The sequence below is a fragment of the Mesoplodon bidens genome (assembly GCF_964165515.1).
Source record: "Mesoplodon bidens genome assembly, chromosome: 5".
Classification (NCBI taxonomy): domain Eukaryota; kingdom Metazoa; phylum Chordata; class Mammalia; order Artiodactyla; family Ziphiidae; genus Mesoplodon; species Mesoplodon bidens.
The window spans coordinates 12,966,071-12,990,360 of NC_138161.1; the positions used below are offsets into that span (position 1 = coordinate 12,966,071).

Sequence of the window (24,290 nt, forward strand, 5' to 3'; positions counted from 1 at the left end):
TCCTGAGGGCTCCAGAGCACAACAGAAGAAAAGGCAGCGAACAGAGTTGTTCCAAAGCAGACATTCGTTTTTCTTCCTGCTACCTACCCAGACGCTCAGAATAAGAACTCTGCGCTGTTCGCTGTGAGACACCATGGACAGCTCTTCAGGCGCTGCCCTGTTGCCCAGCGTGCTGACTGTCCCGAAGCCTCCCCCCAGCCAGTTAGGCGGGGGAGGCAGGGGGTGGTCCTGACACCCTTCTTGGGTACCTATCAATACCCAGCCCCCTAAGCTTTTCCCCTGAGTCCCCCCCCGTGGTTGGTAAGCTCTGAAAAGCCCACGCGAGGGGCCCGGGGAGGCGGCATCCTCCCACTCCCGGCATCCTCAGCGGTGGGACCTGCAGCTGCAGCTTTGGGAACACGCCGCCCGAGGAGAAGGTCGCTGCGCGTGGAGGCGGCGGGCAGCTCACGGCTACCGGGCCAGCAGGGAAGCCCAGAGGCGGCGAGACCTCCCCCCGACGCCCCGCCCTTCCCCGCGAGGGGCGGGCCTTCCGCCCCCGGCCGCGGCGCCATGCGGAAGAGATGGGCCTGCTGGAGCGGAAGTGACGCTTCGTGCGGCTGTGGCGGCGGCGGAGGCTGCGGAAGAAGGAGGAGGAGGAGCCGCAGGAAGAGGTGAGCCGGCCGGCTGGTGGGGGGGGCGGGGAGCGGCAGCGGCCAGACGCACCGGCTGTGGGGCGCGCGGGCCGGCGCTTCCTGAAGCAGTCTCCACCTTCGCAGCCTGGGCGGGAGCGGTGAGGGGCGACCGCGGGCAGCCAGGTACTGGAGGGCAGGCGGGGTGGTTGGGAGACCACCGGTTGTGCGGGGCGCCGCGTCGGGCGGGGAGCAGAGGTGACAGCGGCTGTCACCCTGCCCGCGGGAAAGGCACCGAGTCAGTTTGGGCGCCTGGTCATCTCTTCTGGCGTATAATGGAGGGATCGGGCTGCTCCGCACTTCTGTCCCCCTGGGAAGGAGCCGCTTTCCGGGCGGTTGACTGCCGGGAAACCCCGAGGAGCCTTGGTCCGGTCCATGTCCCGACTCGTGACTCTTCCCGGGTGGCCATTCATATCTACTGGCTACTGGCTGCTGCCTGCGTACCCCTCAGCCGGCGGTGCCCTGGCGCTGGGCTGGAGGCGGCGGTAACCTGTACCGCTGCTCTTGCCCTTCACCGCCACCCCCGGGAGAGCCCGTTGTGTCGGATAATCCTTTCCCTTCTCTCGCCCCCTAAGGCGCTTTGAATCAGCCTTGTTAACCTTCCTTCGCACCTACCTCTTCTTGCCCCGCAGAGCATCGGCTTGAAGTTTCCGAATCGTTTCCCTTTCAACGTAGTTGACAAATTCTGAAGCAGGAAGCTGATAAACAACTCCGAGCGAAACACGCTCAAAATGTTTCCTTTTGGTAAACATTAAGTAAAGGGGAAACTCATCTTCACCAAACCGTTCATGGACTTGGAGTGATAAAACCCTGTCTTGCCTTGCTGTGAGAATTGGTGGCTTTTTCCTCTTGCTTTTCAGTAAAATTAAGTGACGACTTATCTTTTGGAATCAACCATTCTCTCCCCAAGCTCCCCCCTCCTTTTTTTTTTACCACCCCACCCCCCATCAAAACCTGGCAGGGAGGGACTTCTGGATGCCTTGCTGCAGAAGGAAACATTAGCTTCGTTTGCTTTGCTTTGCTTGGTTTTCACAGGGCTGCCTCGGAAGAAAGGAGAATGGCGTTCAGCAAAGGATTTCGGATCTATCACAAATTGGATCCTCCACCTTTCAGCCTCATAGTGGAAACTAGACATAAGGAAGAATGTCTCATGTTCGAGTCCGGGGCTGTAGCTGTGCTCTGTAAGTCACCTCTCACAGCCCAGCTGATCAGGGTCTGTTTTGCTTGAAGTACTTCAGATTCAACCATTTTTTAAAGAAGACTCTGATATGCTTTTATTTCCTTTTAACCAGACCTTATTTTCTTTCGAACTTTTCTTTTCTTTTCTTCCCCCACTGCAGGTTTTTGTTGGGGCTGGGGAAGATGCAGGTTTTGGTACAGATTTTTGCTTTCTTGGGTTCTTCTGCTGCTTCTCAAAGTAAATCTTTCTTTCCAAAAAATTAAGGTTGCAATGTATAGCCTATCACATAAACCTGTAAAATGGCTTGCTTGACATTTTTGCTGTAATGAACAGCATTTCTTATAGGTCAGTTGTAGCCATGGACTATAAGAGTATTTATTTAATATTGTTGGAGGATTTTATGGTGAGGCGCTTACATTTTCATTAAGAGGATTGTAAACAACCTTCAAAATTTCATGTAAGGTAGGTGATTGATTTCATATTGTTTCAGAAACTACTCTGATACTTTATTTTAAAGAAAAGGACTGCTGCAGCACAAGAAAAATAGTAGATTAGTAAGGCTTGGGTTATTTTGTGGGCAGATGGATGAAATTAAAACGAAAAAGATTAATTTGAACATTACACTTGGTAATATAAGATTTCGTCTGGTAACCTCAATTTGGGATTATTTCAAATGTGACTGTGTTGTCAGAGGCTCTCTCGTGGTAACGACTGGTTCTATATTATGCTTTTGTTATGTAGGATCAGTTTAGTTATTGGTCATATTTTTTAAAATGAAAAATACCATTTGAAAGGCCTACTTAACAACTGTAAGCCCCTAAATATCTTGAACTGTTAAACTTTCTCCGTATTCAGTAGTGAAGGACAGAAGACCCTAATCTCTGCATACAGAAGACTAACGTACAGAATATTAATATCAGTTCAACCCGATTGAGCTTAATACTCTGAAATAGCAAAATTTTATCCTGATTGGGGAAAAGGATAGTGACATAATGAAAAGCCTTAAGCAGAGGACAATGTATAAGAAATATGTATTTTTTGGTACATATGGTAACATGGTTTGAGTGAACAGGAAGAGGCTATCTGTGTTCTAAGAAACGAGTGTTAGTGATATGGGTTATATTCAGTCAGACTTAATTCGTTTACTGATCCATTGTTATTTATGCTTAAATCAACTAAAATATCACTTGCTACAATGTTAATGTTGCAAAGCATGTTTCTTCATGCTACAAATATTATTCTTATACTGATGAATTCTATCTAGATGAAACTATCTGTGGGGGGAAAAGGTTTGTTTTAGCATGTGAAACCCTTTTCAGCTGCTTGCTTTTTTTGGTGATTTCCTGATTTGTCTAAATTCTAAATGTTTCTCTAATTGTGATTACTGGTAATAATGGGAAGTCAAATTTTCAGCTACAAAGTTTGTATTACCTCTAGTTATTAGGGTTATTGCTATACTTTACTCCAAGGTCAGGAAGCCTAAGGATAATCCTACTTCCAAACCTCCAGCAGTCCTCTCTTTTATGCCAAATAATGGCTTAAAAAAACAAAACAACACAACTCTCCAAACCATCCATTTTGGCATTAACATTTATTTTAAGAAAAATAATCTTAAAAACATTGTCTTAACTATTTACTAACTCTTTTTATTTTCATTAGATTTAGACTATATAAGTAATTCTTTTCAGGAGAAAAAAACTGTGAATGTTGCCTCTCTCTCTCTCATAAATGGATATATATCTCTTGGGTATGTCATTAGCTTTTCTACTAATTAGCTTTTCTATGTCAGTAGCTTTTCTACTGTAAACTTTAATATTTAAGAGCTAACAGAGCTTTTTATAAATTATTTGACTTGTAAAATTAATTTGACATTCAGGTCAGAATGATACCAAGGTGTGTATTGTGCTGTAGAATGTTCATTTTTAAAACCTTCACATTTTTTCAGTGCCTGTTGTATTCAGGGAGCTGTGCTTGGAAAATACTGACGTGTTCTGTTTATCTTCACCGATCTCAGCCCTTTGAATTTCAATGCATCTTGCATCTTAATCTACCAGAAGAATCTCCTAAAATCATTTTTGATATTACAACCAAATGTAACCCTATTTTTCAGTAAGATTAAGTTCAGACTCCTCAGCCTGTCAATCAAGGCCTGCCATCATTTGGTGCCACGCTGTTGGTTCAGTGTTGATCTCCTTTAAGGGAGACTGGTGTTTCCTCAGTGCTCTCCCAAAGTAGCGTGCTTTTTCCAACCGTCATCATGCTGTCCCTCTTCCTCCAAGACTGCTAGAATGCTTTTTTCTGCCTTTCCAGTCGAAGCCTGTCAGTTCCAGCTTGAGTCTTCTTCCTTCATGAGAATCTGCCCCTCCAGCTCACTCTTGTCTCTTCCTTCCCTTCATTTAGTGGAACTTAGTCTGTATTACAAGATGAATGCTTTTTATATGCTGTGTTTGTTGTTCCCTACATGCTTGTATGCAGGTGTTTTTCTTGAACATACATGGTGAGAGTGACCCTAGCAGGACTCAGTTTCATGTACCCAAAGTTTGTGACTTCTACAGGCTTCAGTTGCCTGGATTTAAAGTTTAAACAATTAGACATCTTAGGCAATATATATCGTTAAGGATTGACAATCACTTAATTTTCTTGGCTTAGGCCAGAAGTGCCATGAGATAACCAATATGAAATGTCATTTTTCCTATTATTAGCACATATTAAAAAATAGGGTGCAAGTGAAAATAAACTCAGCTCATGGATCCTCTTAGGACCCAAGTATCCACTAATCAATCAAGCCTTAGAATTCTGTCTTAATGTTGATAAAGATGTTAAATAAGTCATGATGCTATGACTTAATCAATCAATGAATCAGTGATTTTTCAGCCCTGTGTGCACATTATAGTTATCTGGGAAGGTTTTTACAAATACTGATGCCTGGGCTCCAGCCCCCCAGAGGTCCTGATATAATTAGATTGGGATGACCATTTCTGAGCATGGTTTATCTAGGCCTTTCTATGATAGATTATGGCATAACTTTTTTGGCTTGCAGACGCTATCCAAAATAACCATGTTTCCAGAATTTCAGTGCTGTTACTGTCTACTGTGGGGTCCGTAATGAGTTTCCTTGAAACCCTCAGCCTGAACCAAGTGCTGATGTTCCCGTAGCACGTTTAGTCTAGTGCTTTTCACAGAACGGGGAACTGTGTTCAGGTTTCTGCGTCTGGATGCTTCACTCCTTGAGGAAAAGGCCCAGGTCTCAGTAATCTTTATATCCCTAGTGCTTAGTTCAATGTCTTACTCATATTGCAGAATAAATGATTATTAAATAAGTGGCATGGGGGGAAGACTAACCTAATGTAGATTATAGTATTCTATGTTTGTAGTGCAGTATTCTGTGTTTGAAAGTGTGGTACCTTTTCATATAAAATATATTTTCTATCTTTTAAAGAATTGCTATTTGACCGAACTGCTGATATGAAACACATATGTTACACATTGTTTGGATTTGTTACTGAAAAATTCTCTTGGAAATAACTATTAACCACATCATTAAGGTTTTTCTGAAATGCCAATTAAAATGTGTGTGATGAATGTTCTTCATAACTGCCATAAGTACTGTTAACAATTTGTTTTAAAATTACTTTTCTTTAGATGGAAAATAATTTTATCGATTTCTTTCATTGCATTTATTTATTAAAAAAAACCTTTGGACTTCCCTGGCAGTCCAGTGGTTAAGACTCCACATTTCCACTGCATGGGGCACGGGTTTGATCCCTGGTTGGGGAACTAAGATCCCACATGCCTCGAGGCACGGCCAAAAATGAAAAATAAAATTAAATTAAATTAAAAAACCTTCTGAAACGTTCTTAGATAATAGTTAATATGTTTTTTAGTCACATGCCCATTTTTAGTGTTACTCATTTTTGAAAATTACTAGTCCAGAGAAATGTTCAGTTGAACCAAAAATTTGATGTCTGTGGAGCAGTGACTCAGTGGAGCAAGTGGACTCTCTGTGACCGGTATACTGCGTCTGAACCAGCATAAGCACAAGAGCGATGGTCAGCAAGTTGTAACACTGCACCCTTCTTCTTGGAAAGTAATTTTTTAAGAGATAAAGGAAGACGTCTATCAGTTTTGTGTTGAGTTCAGTTTTCCTCCACTTTGTACAGTTAGACACATGAAAAGACCATCACAAGGGACGGACAAGTAGCCAGTCGGACATGCTTTAAATTCACAGGCTATCTCATTATTTTACAACCCATCTCATGCTTTAGTAAAGGTAAATAATTTGCTTTATAATTGTATGCTAAATAGAAGATGGAGTAAAGGGAAGGTCAGCACATCGGAAATGGAGGATGATGTGCGGGTCACATAGATAGTGAGCGTAACTTCTGTATTAAACGTAAGAGAGAAGTTTATAAAGGTCATTGGCAATGAACTCTTTGTTGCAGCTGTTTTCCAAGTAATGTAAATTCTTTTTCCTGTGATTATGTATAGCCTTGGAATGGCGCCTTTTAACTAACCCATATGTGTTTGATTTTCAATGGTTTTTTATATTCAGATGTATATATGGTGCTCACTTTTAGGATCAGCAGTGTTGCCCATTCATGCTGCGTAGCTGTATCATAGCCTTACTAGTTGTGTGTGGTTGGTTGACCCTCTAGGTATACAAGTGTTAGTCTGAGTGGCGTCTTACTCATTGTTCATAAGTGAATGCTTGTGCATGTGTTGTATGTCATAGTATGTCGTCACATAAAAGGGAGGGAGCAAATAACCATTACATTAAGATAATATTGGACCAAATGACTTACTTGCTCTAAACAGTTTCTTGGACCCCTTAACCTGTCTTCAGAAGTTGCATAGAGTTACAGTAGTGTGTAAATTAAGTATTGTGAAGTTATGGATCACCTGTTTAAAAGATGGGGATGTACGGTGTTCGTGTAAATTCCTAACTCTTAAAATGAGAGCTTTTGTTCTTTTGGGTGTCACATGCTGGTATGGTAGGAAGGATTAATTGCTTTTATCTGTCTAGTGGTAAGATTATCTTCAGGCTTTAACTCTGGACCTGGTTTTACCCCAAGTTGTCCGTCTAAGTGTCTTTGTCTACCTAATTTGTTTTCTTTTATCATGGAAACCTGAGCTGTAAAACAGAGGGATAAAATTCTGGAGCTCTTTGTCACACAGTGTGAAGTGTCTTGCCTTGTCTATGAAACTGCACACGGTAAAGGAGTCATACGTGCCATTTACTGGAAGTTACTCTGCTAGTCACAACATTAGGCCAGAGGGGCCTAAGCTTTCTCATTTCATGGCACCCTTGGGGGCTTCTTAGGTTTTTAACAGCACCCCTAAGCCACCGTTCTGTTCATTAAATAGTTAGGTCCAAACAATAAATATTTATGTCCTAACAACCTTTAGTAGCTGTTTGGAAAAACTATTGCAAAGAAATTGAAAATAATTTATTTTCTTCGTAAATAGCCACAGTTAGCCACTTACGGTATGGGATTGCCTGTTGAGCACTGAACAGCTTTTCAGACCTTTGCACCAGATTGAAAAGCACCGCCCTCATTGCCTGTTCCACGTTGATTTTGGAGCAGTACTTGTTTTTTTTTAATCGCAGCAACCACTGAAAACCCAGCTTCACTAAGATCTGATGTCTGATGTCATAAAGGAAAGTACTGCAATCAAATGTTAAAACTCTGGACTACCCCAAGCTAATAGTTTGGGCAGTGTCCAGCATGTGTTGAATATCTCTGTGTTTCTTTCCATTTAAAATATCCCTTGTCTCTCCTGAGAGTTTGCTGAAGTGTCCCAGAGCATCTCAGCATACAGTTTAGACTGGCATTAGACATGCTTTATTTCATTTAATTCTGTGGGTTGTACTTTTATCCGCATTTCGCAGATGTGGAAACTGAGGCTTGGAGAGATTAAATAACTTCTCCAATGACATAGTCTTACCATTTGCTTTTTCGCTGTAATTATTATTTACACTTTTGTTAGGGTGGTGGTTATTATTTGGGTGGGGGGTTGAGGAATGAAGAGCAAAAAGAAAGGAATGCCAGTAGACTTTAAAGTTGAGTGAAATGGTAAGCATTTTCTAATGAGGGAAGTATTAAACTTGCTGTGTTTTTACCTACAAACTGTTAATATCTAAGAGGGAAACATGGTTTGATTTAGCATTAGGTAATTAGAAACTTTATGTTTTAACTTTGCCAGGCCAAGTTAAACGTCAGGTTTTAGAATTTTAGGTGAGGAGTGTAGTAGGTGGTGATGACAAGCAGTGTGCCTAGTTTTTTGTTTGTTCTTTTTAATTGCCAAGTGCTACTAGTCAGCACGATTGCCCTTTAGATAAGCTGCAGTATCTTATCTCTTTTTAAGAAAAAATTTCAAGTTGAGGAAGGAAGTGCCTTTTTTATAGTTGACTTTTTCTGTGCAGAAAAATGAAATTTAGACTTGTTATATATCACTTTATGTTAGGGTTGCAAAAATTCATTTTCTTTTTGTAAGTTTTGGAATGTTCATATTCAATAGAAAAGAAAATAAATAGCAACTTAAATATCCACACTTAAACAAAAAAATCAACCGTACTCCTCTATCCTGGGCAGCAGGATGAGCCTGATAACGTAGGGCCAGTGGGAGTGCCTAAGTGCTTTCATTTCTTTACCACTTAAGTGTGAAAGGTGAAGGCAAAAAATTTCTCTCTCACTGAACAGTAAAGCCTTGTTATCTGACTTCTTATTATATGATTTCAGGTCTCTCAGATGTTCTACAATGTCCTTAAAATATAACTAGGCCAGGAATGTAACAGGATACTTGCTTCTGAGCATGATGGTGTAACAGGATCTGTATTTGCCCTCCCACCTTAAATAACAACGACAAAAAAACAAACAAAAATATGTGAAACAATTTTCAGCCCTTGAACAATAGGCAGCACAAGACACTGATCCCTGAGAGAAAGGAAACAAATGAGGGGAGCCTTGCAGTTGCTGCCTTGAGAGCTTCCAGGCTACAGCAGCAGCAGGATGAACCTAGACAAAGCCTGGCAGTCTCCCTGAGTTGAGGAGATAGAGTAGGGGCTTCGGTGAAATGCGATTATCTAGAATTGTCAGGACTAAATACCAGAAAAATACTAAATACTAAATACCAAATACCATAAATACTAAATACCATCTAGAATTCTTAGGACTAAACACCAGAAAAGGTATAACTGCACAGAGCTCCTGAGATGTGTAGTGGATTCCACTTGAGACATCACCTGAGTTCTGATTGGTGCCAGTGTATGAGGAAGCTATCAAGGCAGGAAAGAACCACCAAAGAGGAGCAGGCGGAAAAATTCCTGGAGCTCAGGACTGGGAATAGTTCATGCTCCAAACAGCCAGAATGGAGAAAACTGGTAATACTCGGGGGATTGGGTTGAACACTCAGAGAAGGGTGTATTACTTCAGTAGTGGAGCCAAGTAGCTCTAGACCACATGCTGCTCTGGTCCTGCCTGACAGAGCTTCAAAGCAAGACCCAAAGGGGTCAAACTGTTTCCAAATAATTTCCAAATAACTCAACTGTATCTCAGAATAAAGATTAAGACTGTTTATAGGAATACAAAATGTATATACATATATCCAGCGTTCAACCCTGTCAATTTCACAATGTCTGACATTCAGTTAAAAATTACCATGCATGAAAAGAAGCAGGAAATATATACCCTATAATGAGGAGAAAAGTCAATCTGTAGAAAAAGATGCTCAAATTAATAAAAACATTAAAACAGCTATTATAAATATAGTCCATATGTTCAGGAACACAGGAAAGAATGAGCATCTTAAGGAGAGACATGAAAAATGTAAAGGCCCAAATCAAACTTCCAGAATTGAAAAAAACAATGTCTGAAATGAAAAAAATACACTGATGGGGATTAATAGATTAGACTCTGCAGGATAAATGAGTGGCGAATTTGAAGACAGAATAATAGAAACAACCCCAAATGAAGCACAGAAAAGCAGACTAAAATAGATAAAGAGAGCATCAGAGGGCTGTGGGACAACTTCAAGTGGCCCCATATGTATGTGCAGTTGGAATCCTAGAAGGAAGGGGGTGGAGCAGGAAAATATTTGAAGAAATAATGGCTGACAAGTTTCCAAAATTGATGAAAACTATAAATCCACGGATCCAAGAAGCTAAATGAACCCCAAGCAGAAGAACCACGAAGAGAAAGAACTACACCCAAATATGTGATCAAATTGCTTAAAACCGGTGACGCAGAGAAAAATGCTAAAAACAGCTCAGGAAAGAAAGAAAAAAAGATATACATGTAGAAGAAGGAAGATCCAAATCATGATAGACTTCTTCAGAAACAGTCCAAGCCAGATGAGAAAGAGCTAGATCTTTAATGTACTGAAATGGAAAAAAAAAAAACAAAACAACCCTGAAACTGCCCACCTAGAATTCTGTACCCAGTCACAAACAAAGATGATGTAAAGACTTTCAGATGTTCCGAAGCTTAAAAAAAAATGAGCCAGTTATATGAGTAGCAATTTAAATAGTATTGCTTTTCTTTGCATCTAGCGCCAATACATTCAGAAAATTTGAGGTTGTAAAGTCTGAATCAGTGACATTTTGTTACTTAGTTATGTTTTAACTCTAAGCTTGAAAGAGGTAGAAAGAGTGGAATGGATTAGTGCAATTGGGGTTAGTCTTGTAAGCAGAGTGCCAAAAGGAGGTATATATTTAAAAATTGCGTATCATGTTTTTACTGGTGACAGTTTAAATTTGCTTGAGTTTTTTAACCGTTGTTAATAAGAATTTGTGTTTATCTTTTTCCACTAAAATAGATTTTGCAAGTGAAAGCCATTGTTATTCCTCTGTAATGTTACACAGTATAAGCAATGCATTCACATTGGAGTGCATTTCATAGCTAATGAACTAATCAAATTACTGTGAGTACATTTGGCATTTGGAGAGATGCATTAACTCTTCGTGGTCAACTGGACACCTGTTTAATTACTCCCTCAGTTCAGGCTGAAAGAATTTATGAGCTCTTTATACTCCTGGATGATTTTAAGATAACTTAGTCAGTTAAAAGAAAAAATAAAAAACAAAATACTTCTTATTAAATTATTGACTAAAACATATTGAATGTTATTAAAATACTCTCTTCTTCCCTTTTATTATAGTCTTCTTACATAACTTTATAAAGTTTGTTTGCTTATATAAACTAGGTCTTCGCAATAAATATTTATTATGGGTTATGTTTCATTTTGTTCACTAGTCGACCATAGGATTGCTGTTGTCTGTTGAATACCTTACTGAAAGGTAGATAAACAGCCTCTTAATATCCTGTGGACCCCGTTCGAAGTATAGGCAGGATGAATCTTATTATTTATTTATTATTTTATTTTTTTAATTAAAAAATATATATTTTATTCATTTATTTGGCTGTGCCGGGTCTTAGTTGCGGCACACGGGCTCTTCGTTGCGGCACGTGGATCTTTCAGTTGCGGCATGCATGTGGGATCTAGTTCCCTGACGAGGGATTGAACCCAGGACCCCTGCATTGGGAGCACGGAGTCTTAGCCACTGGACCATCAGGGAAGTCCTGAATCTTATTTTTAAGTAAATTCCTAGCTGGCTGTACATTAGTGCTCGTTAGTGGTCTGTCTTCGTCAACGTTGGGGATATGACTTTGGCCTATCTTGTTTCACAATTTGATTATTTTCTTGGAGAATGGGGTAGCAAGGTTGTTATCAGATTTGTAGACGTTGCAAAGCTGTGTGGGACTGATACAGAGCTGGGTAGAATAATTATTTATTTTGGATGGCACTGTTGAGATCCAATTTTTTTTTTCAAACTGAGAAAATGGGTTAGAACCTACAAAATGAAAATGCCCTCCCCCTTGTTTGAGTTTTGTGTCCATTCCTGAACCAACTACTGTGACTACAGGGATATCAGGTGCTACTTGGGTTGGGCAGATGATTGGCAAAAGAAGGTAGAAATTTCTATGATTGTTTGAGTTCCCATAAAACCCCACCTGTACCATGGCTACATAGTAAGGGAGGGTGGGCACAGGTACTGGGTCGATGGTCACCTTGACCACTGCATTCCTTCAGATCTGCTCTCCTTCAGTCTTCCTTATCTCAGGATTGCTCTCCATCCACCTAGCTGCTTAAACCAGAACTTAAGAATCACCTTCTACAGCTCCTTCTCTCTCATTTCACACATTCACTCCATTACCAAGTACAGTCAACTCAACCTCCTAATTTCATTGAGAATCCGTGCAGTTCACCATTTCAGCTGGTTCTACACCAGTCAAGCCACTGCAGTCTCTTTCATGGACCATTATAATAGCCTCATTAAATGGTCTTCCTGCTTCCACTCCCCCTACCCACTCTCCAGTGTTCTTAAATACACAGTTTAGATCTTATTATTCCCCTGCTTAATACCCTTCAGTGGTTGGTCACTGAACTTAAAATCCAAACTCTTTAAAATGACCTGCAATAAAATCGAGTCCGTCTCCCTCTTCAGTCTTACACTGTACTACTATCTGTTGGTTTCTGTGTTCCAGCCACATTGGCCCTTTTTTTTTTTTAGTTCTGAATGTATCAAATTCTTTCTGGTCTCAGGGTCTTCACAAAAGCTGTTCCTTCTGCTCAGGATTTTCTTTTTAAAGATAAACTTGTTCGCACACGTGGAAAAGTACATAAACGATAAATGTTTGACTTGATGACTTATTACAGAGTGAACATATTCATGTTACCACTACCAGGTCGAGAATAGAACATTATTGCTGGCTCTCCAGAAGATTCTCTCATGTTCCTTTCCAATTATTATCTCCATCATGATCTGCAAAGATAATCACTGTCCTGACTTCTTACCTCATAGATTAGTTTTATCTGGTTTTCAACTTAACATAAATGGAATCATTCAGTATGTATTCGGTTGTGCCCAGCTTCTTTCATTCAGTGTTAAATATGGGAGATCATGCATGTTGTAGTGTATAGCAGTAGTTTATTCATTTTCATTGCTATGTAGTATTCCATTGTATGAATATTCCACTATTCTGTTGACATTTGCTTTATTTCCAATTTTTCCTATTATAAATGACACTAGTATGAATATCCTTTTACATGTCTTTTGGTGCACATACATACATATTTCTGTTGGATATTTTCTTAGGAATGGAATTTCTGGTCGTAGGGTATGTGGATGTTGTCTGGAACACTTTCACTTGCACTCTTAATTTGGCTAACTTCCTGTTTATTCTTCAGGTTTCAACTTAAAGGTCACTTCTGCCGGCAGGCAGGCCTATTCTAACCACCGCCTTCCCCCACAAACGATTTTAGATTAGGTCTTCCTGTTGCAGTCTGTTGGAACTCCATCACTGTACTTAGTATAATTTATAATTTTGCAGGGGTATGATTATATAATGCCTGTCTTCCCAGTGGAAGGTATTGGGGCACTGACTTTTTTTTATTCCTAGAACTTTGCCAGGATCCTGGTATATGGTAGGCATTCAGTAAATCCACAAATGAGTGAAAGGTTATTTTTATTTTGAAATGTTGCCAAGATTGGGATGTGCAGTTTATATAGAACACTAATTTGGATAGCTGAGTATCTTTCCGCTGGAATTTTAGTTATTTACTAATACAAAGAAAACCTTTTTCCTTTAAAATAATTTTCTCTTTATGTGTGATGAAATGGAAAGCGTCTTTACCACCAGCTGGTTATATGATCTTGGACGAATCACCTAACCTCTAGTCTTTTTCTTCTGAAAATGAGTAACTTGGACTGCACGATCTCAAGGATCCTCTGGCTAGAGGCTCTCTGCTTCTACACCAGAGTGGTACCTGCATGCAAATAAGCTGGCCACAAACTGCGGTGCATGCAACCACAGGCAAATTGTGTTTCTAGGAAGGTCGTGCTAATTTGTAATCCTGTTTTCATATTCTTACTGGCTTTCTTCAGCTTGGTCTTCTGTATCATCAGCTAAGGAAAGACAGTCTGTTCCCACCTGGAAGGTTTGAGCCACCTCAGAATGTTGACCTTGGATGGCAGGACCTTCAGTGGGTAGCGTAATTATTTAGTTTGAAATATTGTTAATTCATCAAAAGTTAGAGAAATCTGCGTTTAAATTTAATCCTCAAAATACCATTTAAGTTTTTAGAGAAATGACTTTTTATTTATCTGAATGTCTTAGATAATAAGTTAATTTTATTTCTTTCCATTCAGATGGTAGAGTTAGCAAGGCACGTGTGACCATCGTGTTGCAGTTATCCTATGTTTAATAAGCCTGTATTTTAGAGACACAACTCATGAAAATCAAGAAATAGGTATATGATTATGTTTTCATCTGAATTTCTGTAGCCTAATCTTATGTTTCTTATCTTAGTTGCCTTAGCTTCTCATTTGAGAAGGGCGGGTGTAACACCAACAGTGCTGAGTAATGCCAGCTGTGTCATATGACAGAGTGCTAGAAAATAAGCCAATCCAGCAAAAAAAGGTGTTGAGTAATGTGATAGAGAACAATAGGTGTGTTAAATTTTGATAGAGAACAATTGATATATTTATACTCTGTTTTCTGTAGTCTATAAATAGATCGTCTCTATACCTTCTATTTTCATTACTTTCCTGTAGTTTAAATAGGAGACGTAGATTAGGCCTGCCTTCAGTCATGAATTTGTTCAGTTAAAAAACTCTGAAACAGGCACAGAGCTAAAATAATGAGTAAGTTATCTGTATTAAGTTGTGGGATATCACTAGCTTGTGGCTTTATGTAGTTTTAAAGACTTCTTAACTACTTCTGTGATGACAGGTAAAGGTAAGCTTATGATTTTCTAGCTACAAGTTTGACAGAGGAGGATATGAAAGCTAATTTATTTAGGATGAATGTAAGGAAAACATTTGTGACAGAGTATTAGCAATATTTACCCTTCCTGGGCTCTCCATTCTATAATTGCCGAGTCTGCTTCTTTCCCAATTTGTTATATATCTATTATTTGATGAATATATGATAGCCTTGGGAAGAGCAGGCCGTGGGGCCATTCTCAAGGCTGTGGAACTTATTGCTACCTTTCAAGTTTGTAAAAGTCCTAGTGCCCATTGAACTTTTGCCTACTTGGAGGAAAATACCTCTCGGATCACTTAGAATCCCAGTAGCCTGTCCTCTCCCACTGACTGGCCAGGTTATCTTGTCTTCTCTCCTCTCTGAATTTATCCAGGATACCAAAGAATGTTGTCAGAATAAATTTTATCTGGGGAAGTATCAAACAGACATCAAAGAAGAGAGAATAATGTCATTGATTCCCATGTATCTGCCAGCCAACCTCAGCGATTATCGCAGACACTTTTTAAAATATATATTTATTTAGTTATTTATTTATGGCTGTGTTGGGTCTTCCTTGCTGCGCGCGGGCTTTCTCTAGTTGCGGTGAGCAGGGGCTACCCTTCGTTGCGGTGCGCGGGCTTCTCATTGCAGTGGCTTCTCTTGCTGAAGAGCATGGGCTCTATGTGCGCAGGCTTCAGTAGTTGTGGCGTGCGGGCTCAGTAATTGTGGCTCGCGGGCTCTAGAGCTCAGGCTCAGTAGTTGTGGCACACGGGCTTAGTTGCTCCTCGGCATGTGGTATCTTCCCGGACCAGGGCTCGAACCCGTGTCCCCTGCATTGGCAGGCGGATTCTTAACCACTGAGCCACCGGGGAAGTCCAATCACAGACGCTTGTGTTTATCTATATCCCTTATCTGCTATCTCCCCCCTCTGCCACCACTGTTTATTTTGAAGTAAACCCTGGACATCATTTAATTTCATCCATAAATATTTTTTGAGAATAAATGTTTATGGCACATATTTTATTTTGCTTTAAATTCTTTTCTATGACCTGATTCATATTCATATATTCACTAGGAGTAGATTCAGAGGGCCTTCAGGTGATCAGTTCTAATGACGTGAGGATATGTTAAAAATATAGCTACAATTATAAATTTATGCTTAAGATAGCTCTGTGTTCTCAGGAAATGCACATTTGCACTAGATTGATGACTAAGATTTAAAGCACGAATGAAAGATAGTGTTGAATGTGACATGAGAAGAAAAGTTTTTCCAGTTAAAATAAGGAAAATGAGGGGGTTAGTTAACTGTTGATGCCTGAGGTGTCATAGCCGTAACTTCAGAAGCCAGGCTCTGTCTTACCTTCCGGGCTTAACAAATGAGCTGGAGACATGTGGCCCTCCTTACCTCAGCTGAACTGCTCGAGATCTTGATCGGCTCAGAATGACTCCTAAAACAATGGGCTTTTTGGCTATTCCTACCTACCCGTGGTTAGAAATCAGTCACTTGTAAAAAGATAGGTTTGTTTTTCCTAGCGTTTTGTTTGTTTAATAACAACATGAAAAGGAGGGAAAAAAACCCACTTCTCTTTCAAAAAGCAGTCTGTTGCCCTCATGGAAAGCGCAGTAGATAACCTTGAAAGACAGCAGTAACAAGAGAGTGAGTAGCCTGAACTTCCGTATCACCACGTTTCCTGAACTTTCATTTCTGTTCATTGTTTCCTCTGAGCTCTCCACAACCCCTGCCATTTTATACACTCCACAGCCTACACCCTGGTTAGCAGTCATTTAACAGTGCCCATTTTCCCATCCTCACCTTCACACCCCACCGCAGACATGACGTCACTGTGAGGAGCTGTTAAACTTCAGTAATGAAGGCATTCAAATGCTGTCAATGGTAAGATAAAATGTTTATCTTTTTATGTATTATTTATTTATTTATTTATTTATTTTAAAGGTTTTTTTTTTTTATTTAAAAAAATTATTATTACTACTATTTTTGGCTGTGCTGCACGGCTTGTGGGATCTTAGTTCCTGAACCAGAGATTGAACCCAGGCCCCCTGCAGTGAAAGCACAGAGTCCTAACCACTGGATTGCCAGGGAATTCCCCTTATGTATTATTTTAAAACTTACAAAACATTCCCTTTTGTGCCAGAACCTCTCAATTTATTTTTGTCTATCAGATGAATACTTAATCAATAGCTGCAGTGTTTAGAGTCTCTGTGTTAGGTGGGCATCGTGTTGAGATATAAAGAAATAAGACTTCGTTTCTATTGCTACTAGTAGACAAGTGTCTGTGGTATAAAGTAAAGAGAAGAAAGAGATTTCCTTCCAGCCAGAGTAATCAGAGGAGACTTCAGGAAGAAAGCGGCATTTTTTGTTAGGTGTTGAAAGGTGGGTAATATTTGTAAATACAAAGATGGCTAACAGGTATTTGGGATGGAAAGAACGTGGTGAACAACGAAAGAGGGGAGGGAGGGGAAAGAACATGGAGCCTGTAGGAGGGGAACATGTTACTCATTTTGGCTAAGGCCTGGGATGCAAGGGGAAAGTATTAAGGGAAAAAGAAAGATGGGGATGGATTGAGTAAAGTCGTTACAAATGCTGTGTTTTATCTAAAGGTTATGCATGTTATTTTAAAGTGTTATGGCTTTCTTTTTTTAAATTAATTTATTTTTGGCTGTGTTGGGTCTTGGTTGCTGCGCGCAGGCTTTCTCTAGTTGTGTTGAGCGGGGGGGCTACTCTTCATTGTGGTGCCTTGGCTTCTCATTGCGGTGGCTTGACTTTGTTGTGGAGCACAGGCTCTAGGCACGTGGGCTTCAGTAGTTGTGGCTCGCGGGCTCTAGAGCTCAGGCTCAGTGGTTGTGGCGCATGGGCTTAGTTGCTCCACAGAATGTGGGATCATCCCAGACCAGGGCTCGAACCTGTGTCCCTGCATTGGCAGGCGGATTCTTTTTTTTTTTTTTTTTTTGTGATACACGGGCCTCTCACTGTTGTGGCCTCTCCCATTGCGGAGCACATGCTCCGGACGCACAGGCTCAGCGGCCATGGCTCACGGGCCCAGCCGCTCCGCGGCATGTGGGATCTTCCCGGGCCAGGGCACGAACCCGTGTCCCCTGCATCGGCAGGCAGACTCTCAACCACTGCGCCACCAGGGAAGCCCTGCAGGCGGATTCTTAACCACTGTGCCACCAGGGAAATCCCATGGCTTTCTTATTTTAAGTAATCTTTTTATAGTGGAGGAATCTCAAATTATTTTCTAGAACTAAATTACCAGAGAAATGGGACAGTAATTTAATTAGATCCCTCCTAATCATATATTTCTCTGTATTTCATGGAGTTTCATAAAAGAAGGGGATCTTTTTCCCCCAATTAAAAAAATATATATGGGGAGGGAATAAAATGGTATTATAAGAGTTTATCTTCATGCCATTTAGAGAAAAAAAGCTTCATAATTTAGGCATATGCACATGTATTTTCAAAGTTATTTTTGCTGGCTACATTAAGAAATTTTTTTTTAATTTTTAAATAATTTCAAATATATGGAAAAGTTGAAGTTCAGTACAAAAGAACTTCTTTTTTCTGAACTATTTAAGACTCCTAAGTTGCCAACAAGTTACCCTGTCACCCCCAAGTACTTTATTACATATTTCCTAGAAAGGTATTCACCTACGTAACTACAGTATAACCATCAGACAATTAACATTGGTACCCTCTGCTGTCTAATCCTCAGACTCCATTTAAGTTCGTCAATTGTCCCAACAATGTATTTCGTAGCAAAAAAAGATCCAGTTGAATTCCGTACATTTTATTTAGTTACCATGTCTCTTTAGTCTCCTTAAATGCGGAAAAGTTTCTCAGTCTTGTGACGTTTATGACCATAAAACTTTTGAAGATGAAGGCCAGTTGTTTTGTAGAATGTCCCTCACTCTGGGTTTGCCTTATGGTTCCTCATGCTCAGATTGAGGTTATCTTGGCAGGAATATTACAGAAGTGCTGCTGCGTTCTTTTCATTGTATCCTGTCAGTTGACACAATTTTTTTTTTTTTTTTTTTTTTTTTTTTTGCGGTACGCGGGCCTCTCACTGTTGTGGCCTCTCCCGTTGCGGAGCACAGGCTCCGGACGCACAGGCTCAGTGGCATGGCTCACGGGCCCAGCTGCTCCGCAGCATGTGGGATCTTCCCGGACCGGGGCACGAACCCGTGTCCCCTGCATCGGCAGGCGGACTCTCAACCACTGCACCACCAGGGAAGCCCCTTGACACAATCTTGACTTGTCCCATTACTGTTGGTGTTCACTTGGATTACTTGGGTTAAGGTGGTGTCTGCCAGGTGTCTCTGGCTGGCTCTTCTTTCCTTTATAATGAATAAGTGTTTGGAGGTGAGGTACTTTGAGACTAGGTATGGTCCCATTGCTCTTCAAACTTTCAGTTTATGGGTTTATTCAGTGGGTTGTAATCTGTTACTCTTATAATTTATTTTGATGCTCAAATGGTCCCAGATTTCACCAGTAAAAGAAGCCCCTTTAAGCCGGCTTCCGCATTTTTGTAACATGCCACCATCATTCTTTGAACACTCCCTTACTTTCTGGTGCAAAAACGTGTTATGGGCTCATCTTGTCCCTGCCCTTCCCCTGGAATTAGCTGTTTCTCCAAGGGGTCCTAGTTCCTTTTAGTGGAGAATGGAATTAGAAGGCAAGATCTGGCTGCTAGGTGTGCTGTTTGTTATGGGAGTATTGCTGGTCATACTCCTGTCAATGACTAGAGCTAAGGAGAGCATATAAGTGTATAAGTATATGCATACATAGTTATACCCACCCATTTATATCTCTGTCAGTCTGTGTCTCTAGAAAACCGTGAGTTCATACTGGTAACTCCAATTCTGATCAGCACTGCAGTGTCCTTTCTAGTTTTCTCTCTTTCCATGTTTGCAGTTCCCTTCTCTGACAGTGAGAAACCTACTCCTGTAATCTTTGATCATTCCCCTGTGCATAACCACTCTCCTGTGGCCCCTGCAGTCTCCTCCACTGCGTGGCTGCCTTCTTCACCCCAGTGGGGCTCCAGCACCCTGCCTGGGGCTCCCTCCAGTGCACCCTGCCTTCTCCACCCCTCTCAAGCTCCAACATCCCGTGCCAGGTCACTCCTACTGTCTCTGGATGGACACCACCCTCCTCACTCAGACTTCAGCATCTCCTGCCTGGCTGTTCCTCCCCACAAGTGGATGCTTTCTTTCCCCACCTCTGGCTTCAATTCCATGAGCAGGGCCACCCTTCTTACTCTACCTAGACTCTCACAGCCTGCAAAGGACCTCCTTCCATCCACCCCAAACCTTTGAAGCGTAAATGGAAAAATAGGTAATCATCTGCAGTCCTTTAGATTAAAAATATTTAAGAAGAAAACACTTGGTTTTCTTTTATGAAATTGGAAGTGTCTAGAGTTAAACGTTCATATGGCTCTGAAATTGCATTCACCAGTTCACTGAACATAAATTACTGAACCTCTCCTGGGTGCCAGGCACTGAGCTAGGTCACCGGGGATAGGACGGTGAGCTAGACAAAGCCCCTTCCCTCATGAAGCTGCATTCTCTGACTCCGTTTAAGCTTAAACAGGTTAGTAGCAAATTAGTAATCTCTCTAAGCCTGTTTCCTCATGTCAAGTGGAAATAGTCGCAATTCTGCTCGTGGGGTGCTTGTGAAAATTGAATAACACATGAAAAATACCTAGCCCAGTAACTAGTTAGCTACTGTCTTGATCATCACAGAAACAATATACAAGTACCTCAGCTAAAGCAATATTCGTCACTCTAAAAAATCATTTAATATTTTGAGGGGAAACCAAAAAAATTCCTGGCAGGGAAAATGAAATCTCATCTATTCTTTGAATCTTTTTTTCTTTCTTTTAGCATACTTTTATCTAAGAATATGCACTTTAGTTTAAATTGTGTGTGTGTGTCCTGTTTCTTGAGTCTCAGAATATAATACAAAAGCACAAATAACTAAGCAACATGACATTTGTCTGCATGTTTATATCAGGTGACAGTCTAATAGATGGGTCTTCTTTGGGCCTGAAAGACATGGTAGATTCATATGTTTGGAGCACAGTTAGTGAAAAGTTAATTATTATGCATTATTAGAGAGAGAACATTTTGTTGCAGGGTAATTTGTTATAAACTGACATTCTCTTTTCTAAGGGAAGGTGATGACTTAATATTAAAAATATATTTTCTTTTTAACCCTTACTAGATGCTGGTATTGGAACCCAACTGGTTGCTGCTAAAACTGATAGATACATCTAGTAACGTCTATATTACTCTACTAGTGATAGTATTTGAAATGCATATAACATGTAACCTGTAAAACTCTGGAATAGTATTTGCCCTGGAAGCCACGCCTTCTATCATCAGAGATAGCAAGCCTCTCTAAGGTTTGCTTTTGTACATGTGGTACTCTTAACAAGGCAGTATTTAGGGGAAGGAGTTCCTGTTTTACTTTATAAAATATTAAAATTTATGTTGTGATGTTTTCTAGCTGTGTTTCTTGTCCCTGAATGTTAGGAGTAACTGTTCTCTAAATACATAGTGCAGTAATAATAATAGGAACTCTAGGAATGCAGAATGAAATTCAAATCCCCATAACTTTAGTGCCTTGGTGAAATCTTCTTCCTCAGATAAAGACCTACCTCTAATAATGAACATAGTAGAAAATTGTGACGGTATCAGCTGATTGAGTGACTGAGTCCTTCAGTCTTAGCCTCTGCTGCCAACTAGCGGAACACAGCTCATTCGAAGGCAGAAGTGGGATAACTAGGAAGAAGCATAAGAGTAGATGGTCTGAAAAGAGGTGAGGCAGGCGGGGAAAGTGAGCTGCTCTGTAGAACCCTGGAGAAGAGCTTCAAAACAAAGGAAAAGAGCTCTGATGCAGAGTACTATGGGATATTAGGAAAGCAGTAGCCTGAGAAGATAGCCATTTTGTTGGCAATAAAGATCGACAGAGAGGGACTTCCCTGGTGGCGCAGTAGTTAAGAATCTGCCTGCCAATGCAGGGGACACGGGTTCGAGTCCTGGTCTGGGAAGATTCCCCCATGCCGCAGAGCAACTAAGCCCGTGCGCCACAACTACTGAGCCTGTGCTCTAGAGCCCGCGAGCCACAACTGCTGAGCCTGCAGACCACAACTACTGAAGCCCGTGTGCCTAGAGCCCGTGCTTCGCAACAAGAGAAGCCACCGCAATGAGAAGCCCATGCACTGCAATGAAGAGTAGACCCTGCTTGCCTCAACTAGAGGAAAGCCTGCACGCAGCAATGAAGACCCAACGCAGCCAAAAATAAATAAATAAATAAATAAAAATTTAAAATGTACTATAATTCTGAATCAGAATGTAATTAGAATTTATAACATACTATCGTTCATGTACAGATCATAGAGGAATGAGGAAAGGGAAATGGGGTAAGTGCAAGCGATAAGAGGTAAATAAGAAGTGAACCAGTCAGCTAAGAGGTGAGTTGGTGGGGTGTGGGTAGGGAGTGGATAAGGGAAGGCAGTAAAGAAGAAAAGAACTGGAAGGGAAAGGATAGAATGAGAAAGAGGCTCATAGCTTTCCAGATTTGTAGACCTTAGAATGTAGTATTTGTACTCGTCCACTGAGTTACTAGCTGTGGTTTATGCTTCTTTGGTTCTGTGTTCAATTTTTAATAAGTGTATTTGCTAAGAACTGGGCATTTTCCTTTAAAGCTTCAGGATTTGTTTTTTTGTTTGTTTTGTTTTGTTTTTTTCTGAATAGAATAACCACAACAGCCTGTCCTAGGGAAATTATTCTGTGGGTTATATTCATTAGCAGATAACATTAACTTCATAGCAGAAGAATTAAATCCAGACAAAGCCCAGACTGACGATTTCCCCCCTGCTAGACTCTGTGGTCAAGTATTGCCATTAGCTTTCATTATTTAAACGTTAGTAGCCTTCTGTGAGTCAAGCACTGTTCTAAGTGTCAGGGATGAAGGGAGGAATAGGACAGAGTTCCTGCCTTCAAGGAGCAGGCTGGCTAATGAGAAGGACAAGCGATGAGTGTATTTTAAATGTTTGGGCACCGTGAAGAGGGAGCTCTGTGAAAGACCTGTGCCTGGAGGAGTAAAGAAAGGTTTCCAGAAAGTGACTTTGTGCCTGTGTTTTTATAGGGTGAATAGAATTTTGCCAAGAGGCAAAGGTTGGGTATAGAGTCTTTCAGGCAGAAAGCCAGATCGTTGTGCAAAGGTACAGAAATGTAAAAGACCATGCTTGGGCCATAGTGATAGTTTAATACGATTGGAGCCTAAGATGCAGGGGGTGGGAAGGAGAGGAGAGTTATGAAAAATGAAGCAGAAAGGGTATGTTGAGGCCAGATTCTGGAAGGTTCTTTGTTAAGGAGTTGGGTGTTGTCCTATAGGGGATATCATAACAGAGAGTTTTCCTGGTATTAGACTAGGTGAACAGATAAGTGGGACAGAGAAGAAAATTCAAAAGCAACCTCCAAAACATATGAATATTGTTAAAGGTAGTACTTCAGATCTTTAGGAGAGTATGGATTAGTGAATAGATGGGGCTGGAGTAACTTGTTAATTCTTTGGGAAAACTGTTAATTTACTGGTTTGAAAAAATATTTTATGCGATGCATTTGTATTAAGAATATCAGATTTAGATTTGGACATTTTTGCTTGAAACTCTGGCTTTATAGCTAAATAGAATCTGATGTTTCAGGTCCTTTTTGTTACCCTAAAACTCTTATTTATTTATTTATTTATTTTTATAGCATCAGCAGAAAAAGAAGCAATCAAGGGTACATACTCCAAAGTTCTAGATGCCTATGGACTTTTAGGTGTTTTACGATTAAATCTTGGTAAGTAGTCAATATAATTGATCTATTTTTTTCATTTCTGTTTTTGTAATTCTAAGGATTTGAGACTATCTATTTCAGACTCTATATCTGAGCTATAAGTGTGGTAACAGCTTTTAAACCTTAATTAAGCTAATCTTGAGATAATGCTTGTTGCCCGAAAAGGCATGCTACATGCTCATGCTCTTGTGATTTTAAGTTCCAGAGACAGCGTCCTATTTGAACACTTGAAGAGACTGGTATCAGTTGTCAAAAGAGAAAATCAGGGCATTGCCCTTTTTCTTTGTTTCAGTGCATTTAGGAAAAGATGTCTTAGTGGGAACCACACACTGATTTCCCTGGTTTATAGTGGGAAAGACATCTGCTTTGTATTCAAAAGGTCTCAGTCGAGCCTGTGTCTGCTACTTAGTGTCACATGGGCTGCAAAGTAACCTTTATGATTCTATAACGGTGTGACTCGGAGCGTGGCCCAAGGACTGGTTACGTTCCATAAACTGTTTTGTTATTGGTCTGGATGAGAAAAGAAGCCAGCACCATCGTGCAAATCAACACATGGCTTCCTTCATTGATAAAGTCTTACTATGGAGAAAAAAAGAAGTCAGTGAAACCAAATGGTGAACTTAGTGATGTCGTTTTCTGTTCTGGGAGAAGCACCTTTTCTCACCATGAACTGGTAACTGAACTGGTTCATGGGGCATACTTTGAGGAGCTCTGGTCTACCAAATGGAGATTTGCCATATGTTATGAATCTATCACATGTAAAGTACTGTGCCTAGC

At 40.6% G+C, this 24,290-nt stretch overlaps 1 protein-coding gene across 5 annotated transcripts in view; it reads left to right on the top strand.

The window, feature by feature from the left end:
* The first annotated feature begins 677 nt into the window (after window positions 1-677).
* The window catches only part of SYNJ1 (synaptojanin 1), an 89,746-nt gene continuing 66,133 nt past the window's right edge, over window positions 678-24,290 (top strand). For 3 of the 5 annotated variants that reach the window (XM_081235706.1, XM_081235707.1, XM_081235708.1), the window contains exons 1-3: window positions 678-794; window positions 1,704-1,849; window positions 23,430-23,516. In XM_081235706.1, coding sequence (XP_081091832.1) covers window positions 1,726-1,849; window positions 23,430-23,516 — 211 coding nt within the window. In that variant the 5' untranslated portion in view covers window positions 678-794; window positions 1,704-1,725. Of the gene's footprint in view, window positions 795-1,703; window positions 1,850-23,429; window positions 23,517-24,290 lie in introns of those variants that run through there. The other 2 variants (XM_081235709.1, XM_081235710.1) reach the window with 1 other exon arrangement.